General features: G+C 61.7%; 1 protein-coding gene across 1 annotated transcript; it reads left to right on the top strand.

Annotated features, from left to right (window-relative positions):
* Positions 1-11862: 11862 nt before the first annotated feature.
* On the top strand, positions 11863-19028 carry SHH (sonic hedgehog signaling molecule; the record flags this gene model as incomplete). Its single annotated transcript, XM_080701297.1, has 3 exons — positions 11863-12171; positions 15902-16163; positions 18328-19028. 3 exons carry the CDS (start codon positions 11863-11865, stop codon positions 19026-19028), a joined length of 1272 nt encoding a protein of 423 aa, XP_080557423.1.
* Between the last annotated feature and the right edge of the window lie 428 nt (positions 19029-19456).

The following is a 19456-nucleotide window of genomic DNA, read 5'->3' as shown; positions in this document are numbered from 1 at the left end:
GGGCGGACCAGAGCAAGGCAGAAGCATCACCCCGGAGCTCTGCCCTGACACTCCACCCATGGCCATGTCCTTACCCATCATGCTGTGAGTCACTCCTTCCGAGCACCACATCCCCAGAGGGTATGCCAGGCTCTTGCTGACACTCTCGGACTCTGCTGCAGCACCGCTCCCCTCACGACAGGATGCAGTCACCCTTGAAGGGCAGGGCCGGAAAGCTGCACCACTCAGATTTGGTGAGAAAGCGGCCGCCTGCACCCCCTCCTGGGGCCTCGCGCCAGAAAGAGCATCTGAAGGCAAGGCGGCCCCAGAGGGAGAGTGGGGCCCATGAAAACTGCTCAGTGCCGGGCAGTTACCTGTCAAGCAAGAAGGATGCGCAGGGGTGAGACGGGGCCCGGCGCAGGCCCAGAGCCAGCCTCCTTTTCATTCTGGCTCTGTAAAGGGATGATTGACAAAATTGTGTGTATTGAGGGTATACAGTGCGTCCACTGTAAAACGATTACACCCACGGCAATCAGCAGACCCAGGGACTCACCTGCTCCCTTGTCTTCTGTCTTGAGAACGCCTGAGGTCTTCCTCGCAGCATCGTCAAGGAGTCGATGCACTGAGACCCCGTTACCGCTCTGTGACATGCCGCTGTCTGGTCATCTCGGTGCCCATTCCCCACCCCAGGTCCCGTAACCACTGTTTTACTCCGTCGCTATGAGTTTGACGTTTTTGGTGGGGGAGGGGATTCCATGTCTAAGTGAGAAACTGCTGCGTTTGTCTGTCTGGGCCTGGTTGACTTAGATCCATGCCCTCCAGGTTTGCCTGTTGATAGAAGTGGCAGGAGTCTCTTCTTGCTTGAGGCCACTACCCCACTGTGTGCATGGACCACGTGTCCTGTGTCCATCGTCTCTTGGTGATGCGTTGTCATTCCTATAGCTCTGCTGCCGAGAGCAGTGCCCAAGTGGACGTTCACACCAGGTGTCCCTTTGACTCCGGTTCTGTCTGGCTGGAGACTGCCCGGGAGCGGGGGTGTTTCCATACAGTTCTCCAGATGGCTGTACAGTAGACGCTCCCCTTCGTATGTTGAAAACCCCACAATGTAAGAGCTCTAGCCTATCCAACAGCATTTCCTCTTCTGCTTATAAAGCCCCTCTAGCCACCTGTTACATACACATTCTGCCCAGACTGGAAGGTCAGAGCGCCCTACCCTCTGTCACCACGGCTGGTGCGGAGTTGGGCGTGTGGGGTATGCTTTCAGGGGGCTTATGGGGGAAGCTGAGGACAAGATGAACCAGGAGCTGCCACCAGCCATCTTTGCCACCAAATGGAGAGCTCCAGGAAACAGGCTTGACGGAGATCAGGTTGTAGCACCGTGGTGATTGTGCCAAGCTGGGATCATAGAACCCACAACAAAAAAAATGAGATGCTGGAACATGTTGTTTTCTGAAGTCCCAGTGCACAGCTGAAGGATAAAGCTCCAGAGGTCTAAAAATAGAAAGAATCTAGAGTCGGACCCTGAGACTTGTTGCTGGGGCCCCCACGCTGGTTTGGACTCAGCGACTGGCCTCGGCCCCTGGAGGTGGGGATGCAGCCCCGAGGCTGAGCTGAGCACGGAGAGCGGCTGACAGGGTGAAGATCTGGAGAGGGGAGGAGAAAACTCTGCCACGGAACCCGAGAAGCAGCAAATGGCCTGGCTCTACCCAAGACTCTGGGTCAGGAAAACAGGAACAGAAAACCCTCCAAGAGAGACAGACCCAGCGGTGTCTGCCCGGCAGCACATCCCTCAGCTGCGCAGGTCCTCTGCCCCATCAAGCAGAAGCAAGGTGACATGCCACACCTCCACTGGGGTCCTGGAGCTCTTCTGTGGCGTTCATTGAAGGGGCCTCCGGTGACTCCGTCAAGCACAGGATGGGTCTCAGGTTGGTACTCGGGGATACGCCTGGCCTGGTCTTAGCGCACCGGGCTAATTAAATGTACGTGGCCTCGATGGATGTGTGACTAGGTGGCAAGCAGGCTCCCCCATGTCCCCGGTCCCCTCGATTCATGGCGGGACCCAGAGTCTGAGGGAGCCCACCCGGGTGGGACCTGAGCACCACAGCCTCGCTCGTCGCCCCGGTTCTGAGCCCCACGCTGCTCTCCAGAGGCAAGGCGCCATGCTTTTTTTTTCTTTCCCTTTTTTGATGAGTCATAAGTGCAGAGGTTTCCTGGGCTGCCTGGGCCCAAGCCACACTCGGACGAGACCGCACGGCTCCAGCCCGCACCCCCTTTCACAGTGTTTTGATTTTTCACCTTCACTCTCCGAAGGATGATTTATCTGGCTTTCAGAACAGAAGGCTGAAAGGGCTGATGTGCAAGTGGCTTCGAGGTGGTTTAGATGTATAAATATTTTAATAGGATTTTTAGCCCCTCGTAACAAACGTCTTAGAAACCTTTGTACCAGGAACAAATGCCACATATTTTATATTAAGAAAGAAAGATTGCTTTTCCTTCTCTACCTTGAGAGAGAGAGAAAAGAAGACAACTATGACAACGTTAAATGCCCCAAGGAGGGCATGGTCGCCTCGCTCTGAGCCAGCTCCCTGCTGCGCTGATGGCATTTCCCTCATTCATTTCCCTCATTCCTGCAGAGCTCTGCCCCTCCCCAGCACCCAAGGCGACAGTCAAGAACAGAAATCCCTTATCTGTTTCCTTTGATTCTGGGACTTGAACCCAGGGGCGTTCAACTTCTGAGCTACACCCCAGCCTATTTTATTTCTTATTTTGGAACAGGGTCCGGCTACATTGCTGAGAGCCTCACTAAGTTGCTGAGGCTGGCCTCGAACCTGCAATCCTCTTGTCTCAGCCTCCCGAGTACTGAGATAATAGACATGCACCACCATGCCCGGCTAAAAACAGCTATCTCTTAGCTTAATTGGGCTTTTTAAAGAATGCATTTTTGTGCAAGTAAGACTCCTGAGTATTTCGTCCTCTCATGCGAGAAGTTAGAAGGCCCAGTGAGAAGACAAGGCATCCTGAGCTGAGGGTAGAACATCCACTTGACCGCGCACGCCAGAGCCGGCCAGGCAGGGTCCCCGGCACAGCCACCCCTGCCGGCCTTGGCGTCCTGCCCTCCCCACGTGGCATCCTGCCCTCCCCACGTGGGTTTGCTCCGCAGCTCTCTGCAGAAGCTTCTTGGTTTGCCTCTGACCTCCTGCCCACTTTCTCGGTCAGCCCTTCCTCTTGCACTGCATCTAATACCTTATTAAGCCTCCCCCAAATCACTGCACAATCCCAGGGTCTGTCCACACCACACCAGAGGCTGCTCTGAAATCCAAGAAAGGTGATCCGCCCCGGGCTCCAGTGTGGGACCCGCCCCAGGCACGAGCTCCTGCACACACTTCTCTTCTGTACACTGGGATGAAGAAGAAAGTGTGGAACTGCACACGGTGTAGTGACCCAATGGTTAAGCACAAACAGAAACGCGCTCCGGCCTCGACAACCGGAACAGTGAAGGCTCGCTGCCCCCGGAGCCGCGCAGATGATGCTCCGGTGCCGGGAGCCAAACGATGACAGCAGAGTTGAACTACTGCCCAAATGCAATTACTGATTAGAATTGATTATTTCTACAAAGAAAGGTGACCGATGGATTAGTTGTCACATTGCAGCAGGTTTGGGCACAGCTGCTGTAACTGTTGAGGGACGGGCTACCTGTCACCGTGGCAGTAGGGAGCACCCAGCTCCCCGGAGCGCCGGCCGCAGCTCCCCACCCTGGTCAGTGGGTGCAGCCTCGGGCCTTCCAGGGGCATCCTTGACACGACCTATGCTTGTCCTTCCCCTTCCTTCTGTCGGATGGAATTGTGCCGTCCCTGTCATCACGCCCTGGGATGTGGACGAGGAATATTTAAAAGCAAACCATTCTCCTGCCATTGCTTTTACTTTAACAGGCCTCGTTTAAGACCTCATTTAAGCACCTAGTAAATTAATGGGAAATGACATGTGACTAAATATCCGAACGTCGTTGCCAGGCCTTCTTTGATTTGCCTAATTACACGTTTTACTGCCTCCTTTATGGCACGGTTGCCTACGGTATCTCGAGCTTTTATACCTCCCGCTTCGGTAATAGCTGGGGTCAGAATGCCGCGTGATCACGTTGGCATGCAATTGGAAAATCGCTTCCAAGTCCATTGACGCGTGCGTCCCGGACAGAGCCTTTCGGCGGCAGAATCCTGGGGCCCGCAGGCCGGCGTTCTGCACCGAGGACCTCCTGGCCACACCATCACCACCCCTCCTCCACCCGGCAAAACAAAACCAAACCAAACGAGGGTATAAATATGTCAGGATAAGAAAGAAAACATGGACACGGCATTCAAACACTGTCTTCCAGTGGAAGGAAGAAGAGACTCGGGGACAATCGTGCACATACTTGGGCCGCTACCATGGCCAGAGCATACAGTGGTTACCATGGCGGGAGGAGCCCCAAGGAGGGCTCCCGAGGGCAGGCTTTGTCTGGGCGCTGCTCAAACAGACTTGGGATTCAGTCTGTTGGTTTGTGTACTTTGGGGTGAGCCATCCCTGTGCTGAAAAGGAAGGCGAGAGGAGAAGTTCTGAGACAGGCTGGGTCTCATGCCCTTGGGTCTCTTGGCATCCGCCCACCCCGGCCCGACCTCCCCGCCTCCTCCACCTCCCCATCTGTGGAAACGAGCGGACGGGAGCACTCTCAGGGGAAGATGCTCGTGAGGACAGGCTCCTGGGAGGAACAGACAGATGCCAGGGCCCGTGCATCCGTGCAGAGACCGAAGGAAAGCTCTTCAGTGGGTCAAGGAAGCACACCAGACTGTGTGGCGCAGGGCCCGGGGCCCGGACGCTGCTGGCAGCGCGCCCCTCAGATTAAAAGGGTTGAGTTCAAAGTCGCCACGCACTAGGGTCAGCTCTCACACTGCCAGGAGAGGCGTGGGGAAGGTGGCTGGAGAGTGGAGCCTGAGCTGAGAGACTCCAGGGAATTCCCTTCATCTCCCGTCACACCCAAACCTCCTCCTGTGCCATGGAGGTGACGGCATGCTCCGCCTAGCAGGACCGCCGCGAGGTGCCAGTGCCCCCTTGAAAGTACGTCATGATCAGGGACTCCCTCCACATGCCTTGGGAGTTTGCAAAACCTGGAGGTGCCTTCCTAGAGCACCGCCTCTCCCCAGGGGCACGCCTGCACAAGTGAGTCCGAGCCCTAGGATGTCCGTGCACCTGAGGACTTCACTGGGCTCGTCCCATCTGCGGTTTAGAAGAGGCCCAGAGAGACCACCTGAGTACTTAAATGAACTCAATCCGCCTGAACGTCCCTTGTCATCAAACTGAAGAAGTGACCGTCTTTAGGCCTCGTCTGTGAAAACAACAGGAGTATTTTACACCAAGTTGCCTACGACCATAAGTGTGTTCGTCCCAATGGATCTGGGGTTCTAGCCCCATTTTCCTGGTTGTTGTTGTTTGTTTGCTCTGGGCTGGTGTATCTCTCTGTAAATAGCTACTATCAAAGCGCCTCCACAGCACGCCGCCAGTTTAGCTGCTAACTAACAGGAGCATCTGTCGAGTGACAAGCACTCATTTGTGTCCTCTAGCTCAGAGCTGTGGACCTGCACGGACCTCTCTGACAGTCAGCAGACAGGCTGAGGGTGGAAAGAATGATCCCAACCTCAAAAACAAGTAAACCCCAGAGGAAAATATGGATCTGAACAGTGACACAGACGCCACCCGTCCCTGCCCACCGTGTGACAAGGGCAGGATGGGGCACTGCGGGGGTATGGAGCCGCGGATGTGCCAATGGGCCGAGTCGACGGATCGCAGAGGCCAGGGTTCTCGGCCCATGGGCTGGGGATCCGCGTTCAAGGGACGAAGCACGGGGAGAAGAAGAGATCGGGAAGTGCCCGCCTTCACACAATCAAAAGCTTATGAGTAAAGATCCAGAACCAGGGGCTGCGATTCAACCCGACACCAAAGGGCGCCGGGGAGGCCGAGGCGCCGGGTCCGCCCCCTGCCCCCTAATAAGGACCTGGGAGCCCTCCACTCTCCAGCTTCCATCTCACGTCAGAGGTGTGCGCCCCTCACAGGGCTGCGGTGGACCCTGTGAGAGCACCATGGGACAGTGAGCCGCAAACCATGCAACCCTGCGCAGCCGAGTCTCCTAACACCTGAGACTAGGTGGGGATGCAAAAGAAATCTAAGACTCAGGCTCAAACGAACTCCAGACATGCAGAGGACTCTCATCCCAGCCGTAGCGACTACAGGGTGCGCAGGGCAGAGCCAAGTAAACCCACTCAGAGGCCCGAGGCAGAAATGATGGGAAATGGCTTCCTAGAGGGACAGGGCCGGGGGAGAGCCAGGCTGGACTGGGCTGCGGGCAGTCACTGCCTGCTTGGATTTGCATAGCAGACTCCCAGGGCCAAAAATCTGCTTGGAAAACATGAGGTGACTTCCTAAGACTGGGATCAGCCACACAGACCACACACCTGTCTCACTCTGCATCTCAGTCTCGTAGGATCACAGTGGACCAACAAAAAAGGTATATATTAAAAAAAGAAAGAAAGAAGCTGGGCGTGGTGGCCCACACTTGTAATCCCGGTACACGGGAGGCTGAGACAGGAGGACTGCGGCCAGCCTCAGAAACTTATGAGGCCCTCTTCACTTTAGTGAAACCCTGTTTCAAAATAAAGAATGAAACAGGGCTGGGGAACAGCCTGGAGGGGGAAGGCCCCTGGGTTCCATCCCCAGTGCCACAAAAAAAGAAAGAAATTAGCCAAGCCACAACCCGCAAAGTGAAGGGAAGAGGGGTGTCCTGGCCGCGGTGACCACCGACATGTTGCTCCTTTCTGCACTGTGGCAGGCGTGACCCGAGTGTGGGACGCGCGGGCTCGCGAAGCCTGCCTGGGAGCTGTAGCACACGGCCTAAGGCGCTGGTACCTACAGCGCTGTCCGACCACTCCTTTCTTCCTGAGGCGATGGGCCTGCGTGGGTCCCACTGTGGTGCCCGGCCCTGGATCAGAGATGTCTCCCTGAAAACCAGCAGAGGCGGCTGCTCTCCTGACATCTGAGAAGTGATAGGGAATCCCAGAAACTCACCAACCGGGTGCTCTTGGCCATGTGGCCTCGCTGGCTTCTCTCCCGCACTCAGGAGGGTGGAGCTCGGACCAGGAGCCACTGCCCACTCCTGGAAAGCACCCGGGCAAGGCCACCTGCTCTGCATGACAAGGCAGGTCCCGCTGGGCCCGGCCAACACCCACCTTCCCTTCCAGCCTCTGCAGGTGCCGTGGAAGGTGGGTGGCAGAGGAGCCTCTGGCCCCATGACGCCTTCCCACCAGATACTGCTGCTCACCATACCCCATCTGGGGCCACTCTCCCCAGACACCCAGAAGGTGTCAGAGTGGGGCCCCAGCTTCCAGTCTGTACCTGGGAAGGGCGGAGGCCAGGCCCCTCTGGAGCAGCCACGGCAATGGACGGGTAAGTTCTAGGTAAATTAGGATGCTCTGAACAGATCCTTTACCCTGTGGTCCAGGCCAGTGAATGGAGACAAGTTCAGGAGCGAGGCCTGGGCGTTGTCTGCTGTTCCCGGCTCCCTGCTCCCGGCTCCCAGGTGGTCCCGACGCACCCGAGGTTAATGGACCACCCTTCCCGTGGCGTCTGCATCTTAAATAGCTCAAGACTGGTCGGTTGATGGTTGCATGGACCTGTTCCAGAACAGCACACAGACCAGGAGCAGGCGCACCAGGTCTGGGACCCCACTCCCCTGCTCCTGCTCAGCGGGCCACCACCCAGACTGTGCTCCTGTGTCCACTCACACAGAGGCGGCTGCGGGTGGCCGACTGCGAGGAGAAGCCACTCTGAGACCGTGCGAGGTGCACCTGCAGCCGAAGCCCAGTGCCTCATGAGGGCGGGCGAGGGCCTAGGGCAGAAGCGGCACCACGCCACGGGGCGGCAGCTCGGCGGGCATCCCCTGGAAGCTCCTTTCTGCTCTAGACAGTCTACTTGCTAGGCAGTAGCTTCCCTCTCCCCTCGCTGGCCCTGTGGCTTCGGAGAAGCTGCACATCTGTTCCTCTTCCGTGAAGCCCAGTACGGATGCCTGCTCAGCCACTTGCGGAGAGCAGTGGACCCGGGTGTGAGTCCTGGGAGGGGCTCCCTGTCGGCTGAGAGGAAAGGGTGGAAAGGTCAGCCCCTGGTGCAAGCTCAGCCCCTGGTCTGCAGCTTCTCCAGCTACAGGCGCTCCACCCACCTGGGGAGCAGAGCTGAGCGCAGGAGGGTGCAGCCAGTCCTCAGACATCACCTGTGCCCCGCTGCCGAGAGCGACAGATGCCAAGAAGAATCCTGGTCCTACCACCGTCGTGGGCCAGAGGGCAGTGGGCCCCAGGGAGACCTAGCAGGCATAAACCAGCAGCAGGACCAGCGTGTGCTGGCCAGAACCCCGGAGCCCTGTGCCTGGCAGCGGCTGCTTGCCTACTCTGAGCTGCAGCGTAGGGCAGGGATGCAGGCAGCCCAGGGCTGCCCAGGCCCTCGCTCCACCACGCTCTCATGGGGAGTGAAGCTGCTGCCCCCAGCCACCGGCTTCCATGCTGCAGACTTGGCCAGCCAGGACCCAAGCTCTCAGGATCTGGGCCAGGGATGGAGAATGCGGCTCGGGGGAGCAGCAGAAACTCAATTTGCCAAAATGGGAAAGAGCAAGAAAGCCAAACTGAATGACGGACAGAAAGCCACTGTGTAGCAGTCTGATGAGGAAGAGATCAGAGAGAGAGGGTGCCGGGAAGAGAACAGCCCAAGCTCCCGCTGGGGGCAGGCTGGGCGCGGGTGGAGCTGGAGTCACAGGCCCCTGCTTCAAGTGGGAGGAGTGGGGTGGGGCCGACACTGGCGGACAGGAAAAGGGGTACAAGAACCAGAGAGGCCAGCCCTGCTTCCGGGTCCTTCCAGCCTGGGACTGCGGGGATTTCCCAAACCTGCCAGGCTGGCTGAAGGCAGAGGGAGGAGGCCATCTAGCGGCGGGGGCCAGAACGGAGGGGAGGGGAGGGAGCCCAGGACGGTGCCTCCTGGGGGCGGGGGCAGAAGACACAGCTGCACCTGCGCTCAGCAGGGATGCTGGTGGGAGCCAGCCGGGTTGGTGGGAAGGGAGGGAGGGAGGCATGAGCGTGGTCACTATTGGAACTGGGTCCTGAGGGTGATGCCGGCTGTCTGGCTCTGCCAGGCAGAGGCTGGGGCTTGAAACCTCTGACTGGCACTGGGAGGGGCCCAAACTGTCTAGAGGGGAAAGGCAACGAGAGGGAGCCATCTGGTGTCTGGAGGTGGAAGGTGGCCTGTGTCTGGGGTCTGGGAAACGGGGAGCCTGCGGAAGGACCATGAAGGGGGAGGAGAGGGCAGGGACCCAGCTTCTCTGCGTGACTCAGCCCAGCACCCTTGTTTCTAAGACAATAAATACAAACTGCGAGGGCTTGTCCAGGCCCCCACACACTCTCGCCACCTGCCGTGGTAGGCAGCAAGCCCTCCCAAATCAGGCTGCGGGTCTTACCCTGCTTCGTTATTTTGTCCTTGCGGATCCAGCCAGTCCCCCCAGATATGCCAGCGGCTGACCACGTCCCTGGGCACCCGGGGCTGACCAGAGATGGAGGATGGAGAAGCCCCCCTGGCCGGCCAGCACAGTGCCAAGACACATCCTCTCCTCCCAGCCCTCTGTCGCGGGCGCTGGCTGAGCTCTGGAGGCCCAGGCACAGCTGTGCCTGCACCCAGCTCTGTGCGGTGCAGGCTTCGACGTCCTGGGCAAACCCCAGCCACGCTGCAGGACGAGGAGGGGCCGCGTGCAGGCGCAAACGCCCTGCCCAGCCCGCCACCCAGGATCCCAGGGGTACAAGGTCACACTGGTGCACAGGCCGCTGCACTTACATGTTTGTAAGAAAGGGGTGAGGGTGACGAAGAGCTCCTGAGAAGCCAGGTGGCCGGGGCCTCCTGCCCAGCCTGCACCGCCCCATGATCTGACATCCACGCACTGTGCATGGCCATGTCAGACAGGCCCACCCTCCCCAGCAGAGGCGGGGGCTTTGGTACTTGTGAGAGTACAGGGACAGAGGGGCCCATGACGCTCTGTCCAGCTCTCTGGAGACCCCAGCTCTCTGTCCAGCTGCCCGGGTGAGGCTGGGGGCTGCTCTTCTACCTGGCCCAGGGTCCGCATTCTCCCAAGGACTCTGTTCACAAATCATAACACAGAGAAGGCAGAGAGGCAGGGTGGGAGGCCGGAGGCCAGACCACCTGGAGGGACCTGGACAGTGAGGCTATCCTCATGTGCCTCTCCTCTCCCACCAGGAAAAAACACCAAGTCCACCTGTAAGAGCAGGGCTGAACAGTCCCAGGGTTGGAGGTCTGAGCTGCCAGCAGTCTGGGCTGGGCGGGGGTCAGAGGAAAGCATTTAACCCCACTGGACCCCATCCTTCCCGGGGGGCAGGATCACTCTCCCATGGGTGACCCTCAGCCCCTTGTCCGCCCTGGGCCCAGGACTGACCATGTGAGGTGGGGGAGGGGCACGGGCCATAGACCGCAGCTTTTCGGGGCTCATCTTTCTGGTTTAGCTGGGACTCTTTCTGGAAGAAGCGGGGGGGGGGGGGCGTCGGGGGCTCCAGTATTGTTAAGCCCTGGGTTTGGGGCCCTTTGCACCTTCCCCCCTCTTTAGCCCCAGCAACTGGCTGGCCCAGGTTCTTGAGGACCAGCAGGAACCTGGATTCCACCTTCCGCTCATCCTCAGCCCTGCACTTTGCTGGACGGATCCCAGGATGGTGTGTGCCTGCTTATCGCCTGGCTTGCTCCCTGCTGCCCAGGCCCCATGACCTCCACCCAACACACCTCCAGCCCCGCCGGGGCTCCCTTCTCTGTGCCCACTGGGCTGTCCACGCTGCCTGGCTGAGCTCACCCTGGCCTGCCCCTGAGCACCTGCACCCCCTCTGCAGAGACAGCAATGCACGGTGCTGATGGAAACACAGGCTAGGAGCAGCGTGTTTGCTGCTCTAACTGGCTTAATGCATTTCAAATCACAACGCTTTAAGTTGTGGCCACTGGTAATTACCCCTGTCCAAACATGGTAAATATTCAGGAGAAAGCTCTGGGCCTTTCTTTCACAACACGGGGACACCTACCATCTACCATCCAGTCTCTGGGGTAAACAATTCTAACAGAGCTCGATAGCTTTGTCCCTCAAATACCTGATAGGTTATTTGATGGCTGAAACTGAGGAGGGGTCCTAGACTGTCCTTTAAAAACTTATGCTGGTTTTAACTGAAGCACCTACCATTCCAGAGAAAGTAAAGGGGAGTGCAGACACATCCACGGACAGGCAGGAGTTGATGTCATCCTAAGAAGCCTGCGGCCTCCCTCCCGCCCACCTTTATCTTAGCAAAGACCTTTATATTTTTTTTTTAAACTGGAAGCCTTCAGGTGAAAATAAAGCAACAGCAGCAACGGCGGAAAAAAATGTAGCCTTCTTCAGGGTTAACATCAGAAGACAAGCTTGTGCGGCTTTGGCCAATCAGATGCGCCCCTGCCAGCTATAATATAGTGCGAAAGGCAGCCTGTCTCACAAGCTCGCCAGGCTTGCTACCATTTAAAATCAGACTCTTTTTGTCTTTTGATTGCCGCCTCGAGACCCAACTCCCCCAACTCCGATGTGTTCCGTTATCAGCGACCGGCAGCCTGCCCTTGCAGCCCCCGTCTGGGTGGGGATCGGCGGCCAGTCCCCCGCAGCAGCGGCGGGCAAGGTTATATAGGAAGAGAAAGAGCCAGGCAGCAGCGCCGAGCCAGCCAGCGAGCCAGGCAGGAGAGCGCACACGCACACACCCGCGCGCACCCGCTCGCGCAGACCCGCGGGGACGGCTCCAAGTCACCGGCGCGTCCATGGGCGAGATGCTGCTGCTGGCGAGATGTCTGCTGGTGGTCCTGGCCTCCTCTCTGCTCGTGTGCTCAGGGCTGGCCTGCGGACCTGGCCGGGGATTTGGAAAGAGGCGACACCCCAAAAAGCTGACCCCTTTAGCCTACAAGCAGTTTATCCCCAACGTGGCCGAGAAGACTCTGGGGGCCAGCGGCAGATACGAAGGGAAGATCTCCAGAAACTCCGAGCGGTTTAAGGAACTCACCCCCAATTACAACCCCGACATCATCTTTAAGGATGAAGAAAACACCGGCGCGGACCGGCTGATGACTCAGGTATAAACCCTCCGCGGGGCGTGGAGTGTGCTCCTTCCCAGGGGCTGCGGCGGGGCAGGCGGGCAGGCATGAGTGCGGCGGGCAGGCGGGACTCACGCTGTTTGCTCTGGGGCAGACCCAGGGCAGCCTCGCCCTCTCCTTCCCCAGCCACCTGCCTACTAGCCCCGCGCCTCTCTTCCGGGCTGGTGGAGAATGGAGGTGAAGGGTCCAGCGCGGAAGTTTAAGGCGTGGGTGGGGTGAGAGGCAGGGAATGTGGTCCTCCATGGCCCTGATCTGATTCGCCTTGCTGGGCCGGCCTCCCCTATCTGGCCTCCTCTCTGGCTGGTAACTCGGGGTGCCCGTCCTTCCTGCGATCAGGTGGAGCTGGAGTGGAGGGTGAGGATGTCCTCATAAGATTAAAGTGGCTTCCAGGCCACTGTGCAAAGCCAGCCAGCCCTGGTGCTCAGAGCTTACTGGGTTTCCTTCCCTCTGAGGTCTTCCTGCCCATGACCACCTTTTCCCCCCTGCACCCCCAAGGAATCCTAACTCCAAAGGCCAGGGGTGGCTCTGACAAAAGGCGGGGGCTCCAGAGGCACTCAGGTGGTCCCCACTGCATGGCACAGCTGGAATTGAACTTCTGCCCCCATAGCGCCCACCCCGGGTGCGGGGTGTCTTCAGGGATACTCTGTGCTTCCCTGCCTCGGTACCTAAGGGGAGGGACTTACAACTTACCGACACTGCACCACTAGAGTTTCTAACCTGCTAGCCTAAGAATCAGAGCGAATAAATATTAGTGTCGGGTGGGGGGAGCGGAGAAAGAAGGCAAAACACGAATTCCTCTCTGCCCGGCCACCTCCTTTGAGACTTCTGGGCTGCCAATCTCCCAGCCAATTCCAGACTGTCTTAAACTCCATGCCCTACGACTGGAGCTGGAAATGGGGTTCCCTGCAAATATAGGTCAACATCCTTTTTATTGCCCTATTAAAATATTCAAGTCCTACCTTTAGGGCTAGGTGCGCTCGGCGGCCGCGCGGGCGGGGAGCGAGCGCGGGGAGGGCGCGGGCGGGGCGGGCGAGCCGCTTCCAGGCCGCGCAGCCCCCGCCCGCCCGGCTAGCTGGGGGTCTGAGCCGGCGCCCGGGTGGATCGGAGCGGGAACCGGGAAAGGCGCTTCCTCCCCCTCCCCCATCTGCCCCCCACCCCCTAGAATCTGGCCCGAGTGTGGACGCGCGCCCGGGCGGAGAGCCGCGCGAGGCACGGGCAACGCGGCTCGGCCTGGGGCGCGCGGAGGGAGCTCTCGGTGCACCGGGCGCCTCCCGGGTCCTCGGCCCGAGGACGGGCCTCCTCCGGCCCTCTCCCCGGAGGACGTCCAGAAGAAAGGGCCCGCGGGGCGCCCCCAGGCTCCCCGGCCGGCTCCAGCGCGCCGCGGCGCCCACCCCGCCGTCCGGCCCGCCGCAGCGCGGAGGCGGCGTTTGAACTTCTGACCTTCTGTCAACTTCCCGCAGACGAACCAAACGAAAACAAATACTTTCCCCCTTGGGCAGTGGCCATTCCCGCTTCCAACACAAAAGGAGGGCGGCGCGCCGAATGGGGGTGGGTGCGGGAGCAGCCGGGACCCCGCCGCCCTCGAGGTCCCCGCGCCGCGGCGGGGCCGCGCCGAGGACCCCCGCCGAGGACCCCCGCCGAGGACCCCCGCCCAGGACCCCGCCGCCCGCCCGCGCAGCCACCTGCCCCGGCGCGCCTCCCTGCGTCGCCCTAAGGTGACTGCCGCCCGAGTCCCTCAAGCATGGCGAGACCGTCCCCGTGGAACTTTCGGAGCAGTCTGGAACGCAGGAGCCCCGGGTTAATATTAACCCGGGAGGGGGGCCGCGGTGCGGGCGGCGGGCGGCGGGCAGGGAGTTGCGGGAGGGCGGGTCCCGCGGCCCGGGCGGTGGGCAGGGCTCGGGGCTCCCCGGGGCGCACGGGGCCGGGCTCGATTCGCGGCCCCGACCGTGAACTGCCCGCCGGCCAGGCTCCCGGCCGCCCGGGGTCCAGCGGGCGGGGGTCGGCCGGGCCGCCCGCCCAGCCGCCGGGCCTGCGGAGCTCGGCCGCCCCGCGGCGCAGCTCTGGGTGCGGGGCCGGGGCGCCCCCCGCCCGCCTCCCCTGCGGGCGGCCGGGAGGGAAGCAGTTCAGAGCCTCGGCGGCTCCCCACTCCCAGGAGAGAGCCGCCCGGGCGGTGGGGGGCTGGAAGGGGGTGGCGGCCGTGTGCGTGCGCGTACCGCGCTGTGCGCCTGCGCGCCCGGCTTCGGCGCCGGCTCTAGACTGACCCTGGTTTACTGATTGATTTTCATGTAAAACGCGTTCAGTCTTAAGATGACCTCACTCAAACCGTGCCCTTCCTAGTTTTTTCCCCCCTCCCTAAGAAAACTGCTGGCAGGCCCAGAAACCTGCAAGCGAGGACCTGTTACCAGGGCCGCTTCAGCCCCCCGCCCCACCCCCATTCGTTGTATGTTTAACTCTACAACCATATTACTGGTTTTTATTGCTGCCAGATACACAGGACTTTTCCTGTTGCGCAATTTGCCAACCCCAGGAAGCCCGGGCCGCGGTCCTTGCAGAGTTCCCGGGCCTTTGCAAGAGTCCCCCTCAGGCCCTGGATATGGGGCCCCATCCTAGTAACCCGCTTCCAAGCCAACCATCCCTCCCCTTCTGGGGGAGAGGGGGTCGGACCAACCCTAACCTCTGCAGAAGTCAACCCGAATGGCTTCTCCTGCCTCCACTTGGGTCCGCTTCTCTTGGGGATGCACCCATCCTGTTCTCCCCAGTCCCCCCTTTCAAATCCGAATCCCACCAGCAGCAGTACAACCCGACCGTGGTGCGTTAGCCCCCACCCCCACCCCCACAGACGGAATGCGACCCAAGCCTGGTGGAGGGAGCCCAAGTTCCATGTTGCCCCGCTGGCGGGCGGAGAGGGGCAGAGGGGCCACTCCTGAAGGGGGAGCAGGGCCGGGGCTCCAGGCCGGGGCTCCAGGGCCGGGGCTCCAGGGCCGGGGCTCCAGGGCCGGGGCTCCAGGCCTCCTGCCGGCCCATCCCCCACCCACCCTTAAGTTTGCTCTTTAAACTGGCCAGACGGCGTCCAAGAGAACAAGGAAGGAGGGAGGGAACAGGTTAAAGAAAACAGGAACGCAGTGCCATCAGACCACAGAGCCGAGGGCCGAGGAGCTCCTCGAGGAATGTGGCTACGGAGCAGGAATGTTTGTCCTTCGGCCCTGCCTGTCCTGGACACTGGAGCTCCCTCCCGCTCCCCTCACACTTGGGCCCCCCTGCTGAAGCCAAGCCTCAGCCACAGCACCCTGGGCTTCATTCCCACCTCAGACAAAGGTCCAGAGGTAGCGGGGGCCTTGGGCGCTGCACAGGTGCGAGGGCCTCTCTGGCCCAAGGACCTCTGCCCAGGGAGTGGAGCCCGCGCGGGAGTGGCTGAGGGTGCTCCTGGAAGATTCTAGAGGGGGGTATCTGACACTCACTGGTTTACCTGTTCCAGAGAAACTGCATCCTCCCAGGCCACGGTAGTTTTAGGATTGGAGAAAGGCCCTCAGCTGGGCCCTGGGAGAACTCGCTCCTCCCCACCTCAGTGCCCACCCCAGTGCCCTCTGGAGTCTCTGGTCCTCTCCACACTCCCTGCCCCCGCCAGGCAGGACGGCTCGTGGAGGGGGCTGGGCGGTGATGGCTGCGGAGCTGACCTGCCTGTCTGTTGGGGTGTCCCGTCTCTCCACAGAGGTGTAAGGACAAACTAAATGCCCTCGCCATCTCCGTGATGAACCAGTGGCCAGGAGTGAAGCTGCGGGTGACCGAGGGCTGGGACGAGGACGGCCACCACTCGGAGGAGTCTCTGCACTATGAGGGCCGTGCCGTGGACATCACCACCTCGGACCGCGACCGCAGCAAGTACGGCATGCTGGCGCGCCTGGCCGTGGAGGCGGGCTTCGACTGGGTCTACTACGAGTCCAAGGCGCACATCCACTGCTCTGTGAAAGCAGGTGAGCCCCCCCACCGGCATCTAGCCTCTGACCCCACACCCATGCCGCACCCCAACTCCAGCTCTGCCCACCAGCTCAGCAGTGCCCCCCCCCGTGGTGTGGGAAGGGGAAGGAAAATGGGGGAGAGCCAGGGAGCGAGGGAGGGGAGCTGGGTGCTGTCTGCGTTCTTCTTGTGGGGACAAACCCTCCGGGCCACGGAGGGCAGAGCTTTAGGTTTTCCAAGGCCAGGCACCACCACTGAGGGCCTGTGGCTTTGTAAAAGTCCTGGCTGCAGGTACAAACAGGGGAGGGGTCTCTTCCTATGTGCTTTCTCTCACTTAGGGCATAAGAACCTGCCCCCACGCCCCCCAGTGCGGGAAGGTCTGCCCAGGGCCGAAGCCCGCAGCCGGCTCCTCCCAGCTGGGCGCCTGTGGATTCTAAACTAACTGAACTCACTTGCTAGTCTTTGGGGAGGTCGCCAACCCAGTAGTTACCACTCCAACATCTGGAGGCGCGGACCCAGAGCGTCCGTTCTTGCCCGGAGTCAAGCTGGGACCGAGGAAAAGGCAGCCGGGCTCCCGGGCTGCCCGGGGCTGGCTTTCCTGGGCCTGCAACGCCACTTGGTGTAGCGGGGAGGAACAGCCAGGACCCGAAGGCCTCCGCCGCGGGGGCTGTCTGCGCCTCTCTCGGGACAAGCTGACACTTGGGCGAGGCGGGGCCGCCGTCTTCCGTGCACCCCCTCCGTTTCCTAAACTCTTACTTGTACGTGGGAGTTAGAGACGCTTTTCAAGTGTCAAGCCACGCGATACATATAGGTAAAAGAAAATAGTGGCTTCTCGGGAGGCGAAGGCCTGGGAGCCAGGGTGGGGCGGGCCGGTTTGAGCCCCAGGGGAAGGTCTCGGCTCGGGGCGCCAGGGAGGCGGCGGCTCCGGCCAGAGCCTGGTGCCGGGGTTCCTTTCTCCGGTGCGGACGAGAAGAGGGAGCCGGGAGGCCGCCAGCCCCGCGCCCTTCCCGGACCCCGGCCCCGCTCTCGGCCCCTGTCCGCGGGGTCCCCCTGGCGGAGGTCCCTAGAGGCGTCTTCCCCCGGGGCAGGGCCCGCGGGCGAGGGTCGGGGCAGCCCGCCGGGGAGCCGCTCATTGGCATTCCGCGCACGCGGCCGGGGGCGGCGCGGTGCTGTCAAGCAGGGTCGTGCGACTGGGCGACGGGGGCTCGCCAGCCCCGGGGTCGCATTCCGGGGGGCTGCGGAGGGCCTCCGGCGGCCAGCCCGCACTTCATGACGGAGAAACCGATGAGAAGATTAAAACGCTCCTGTAATTCCGGCAGGAAGATTCTTTCTTGCAATCTCTATTTGCAAAAAGCATGATCCCGGAGATTGGAATGCAAAGGGCCGGGTCCCTCCCCGCCCCTCCTCGGCGGCCCCCGCGCCCGCCCCGGCCTCAATCATTGTCCTCGGCCCGCGCGCCTCCGAGAGCGACGAAAGCCCCGAGAGCGGTAGTCAAGGGGCCTCGGGGCGCGGCGCTTCCAGCGCTCGAGCAGGCCGGCCATTTAAAATTCAAATACGCTCTCGAGTGCTTCCAAGAGCGGCCTGGCTGAGCAAATAGCGCCGGGGGGGGGGGGGGGGGGCGGGCTGCTGGAGGGCCCGAGTGTGAATTGCACGCGGGGGGGGGGGGTGCACCTGAGCAAATAGGGCGGGGGCGGCCCGCGCGCTGGGGAGAGGGCGAGCTGAGCGCGGGGAGGGGAGCCGTGGAAGTGTCCCCCTGTCCGAGAGTGGCTCCTGCGTCGGCCACAAGTCACAAGGACAATGGCGGGCCCTTTATTGGGTTTTAGTTAGAAAACCCACGCGGACCTCGGGTTTTCACACCTCGGGCAGTTCTCTGGAGTGTCTGTCCAGTTGCTACAACGACTCCAGCGATTTCCACCGGCCCGCCCCCCTCTGGGGAGGCGTCCGCAGGGGGCGGGCGGGCGCGCGCAGGGCCCGCGGGGGCGCGCAGGGGAGCGCGCCGGGCGCTGGGGAGGCGTCCGCGCGGGGCGGGCGGGCGCGCGCAGGGCGCTGGGGAGGCTCCCGGGGCGTCCGCGCGGGGCCCGCGGGGGCGCGCAGACCACGCGGGGGCGCGCGGGGCGCTGGGGAGGCGTCCGCGCGGGGCCCGCGGGCGCGCGCCTCACCGCCGCCTCCCTCTCCCCGCAGAGAACTCGGTGGCCGCCAAGTCCGGCGGCTGCTTCCCCGGCTCGGCCACCGTGCGCCTGGAGCGCGGCGGCACGAAGCGCGTCAAGGACCTGCGGCCCGGCGACCGCGTGCTGGCGGCCGACGAGCAGGGCCGGCTGCTCTACAGCGACTTCCTCACCTTCCTGGACCGCGACGACGGCGCCACCAAGGAGTTCTACGCCGTGGAGACGCGCGCGCCGCGCGGCCGCCTGCTGCTCACCGCCGCGCACCTGCTGTTCGTGGCGCCGCGCAACGGCTCGGGGCCCGCGCCGCGCGCGCTCTTCGCCAGCCGCGTGCGCCCCGGCCAGCGCGTGTACGTGGCCGCGCCGGGCGGCCGCCGCCTGCTGCCCGCCGCCGTGCGCCGCGTGAGCCTGCGCCAGGAGGCGGCGGGCGCCTACGCCCCGCTCACGGCGCACGGCACCATCCTGGTGGACCGCGTGCTGGCGTCGTGCTACGCCGTGGTGGAGGAGCACGGCTGGGCGCACCGCGCCTTCGCGCCGCTGCGCCTGGCGCACGCGCTGCTGGCCGCGCTGGCCCCGCGCGCGCCCGCGGCCCCGCGCGCGCCCGCGCCGCCCGAGCCCGCGCCCGCGCCGGGCGTGCACTGGTACGCCGCGCTGCTGCACCGCCTGGGCGCCTGGCTGCTGGACGGCGACGCGCTGCACCCGCGCGGCCTGGCGCGCTGAGCCCGCCTGCTCCCCGGCTATTTATTGGTCTGGTACTATGAATAGACGTTTTAAGTCATACGGACGGACCTGCAGAGCCTTAACTAGTTCGTGTCTTGGGTAATTTATTGCCACGTGAGCTGCACTCACAGGGGGAAAGAGTATTTTGTGAGGCCCAGCATCCCGCTCAGAGTCTATTTTTCTACATGTCCAGAGTGTCAGAAAGCAGAGTCCCGTACGCGCCGTCCCTCCCCGGCTGTGCTCCCGCTTTTCCGGCAAGTGTAAACTAAAGCCTGCTTCACGGGGGTCCACAAATTATATTTTTATACACAGAATTGTAAATTAGATTTTTTGAGAGATCAATGCTTAACTGAATGACATTTCATTTTTTGAAATAGTGTAAGATATGAAATATATTATTTTAATTTAACTAGTTTCCGATGTAACGG

This window comes from Muscardinus avellanarius (genome assembly GCF_963383645.1).
Source record: "Muscardinus avellanarius genome assembly, chromosome: 9".
In the NCBI taxonomy this organism is placed as follows: Eukaryota; Metazoa; Chordata; class Mammalia; order Rodentia; family Gliridae; genus Muscardinus; species Muscardinus avellanarius.
This window is presented reverse-complemented; position numbering and strand designations above follow the sequence as displayed.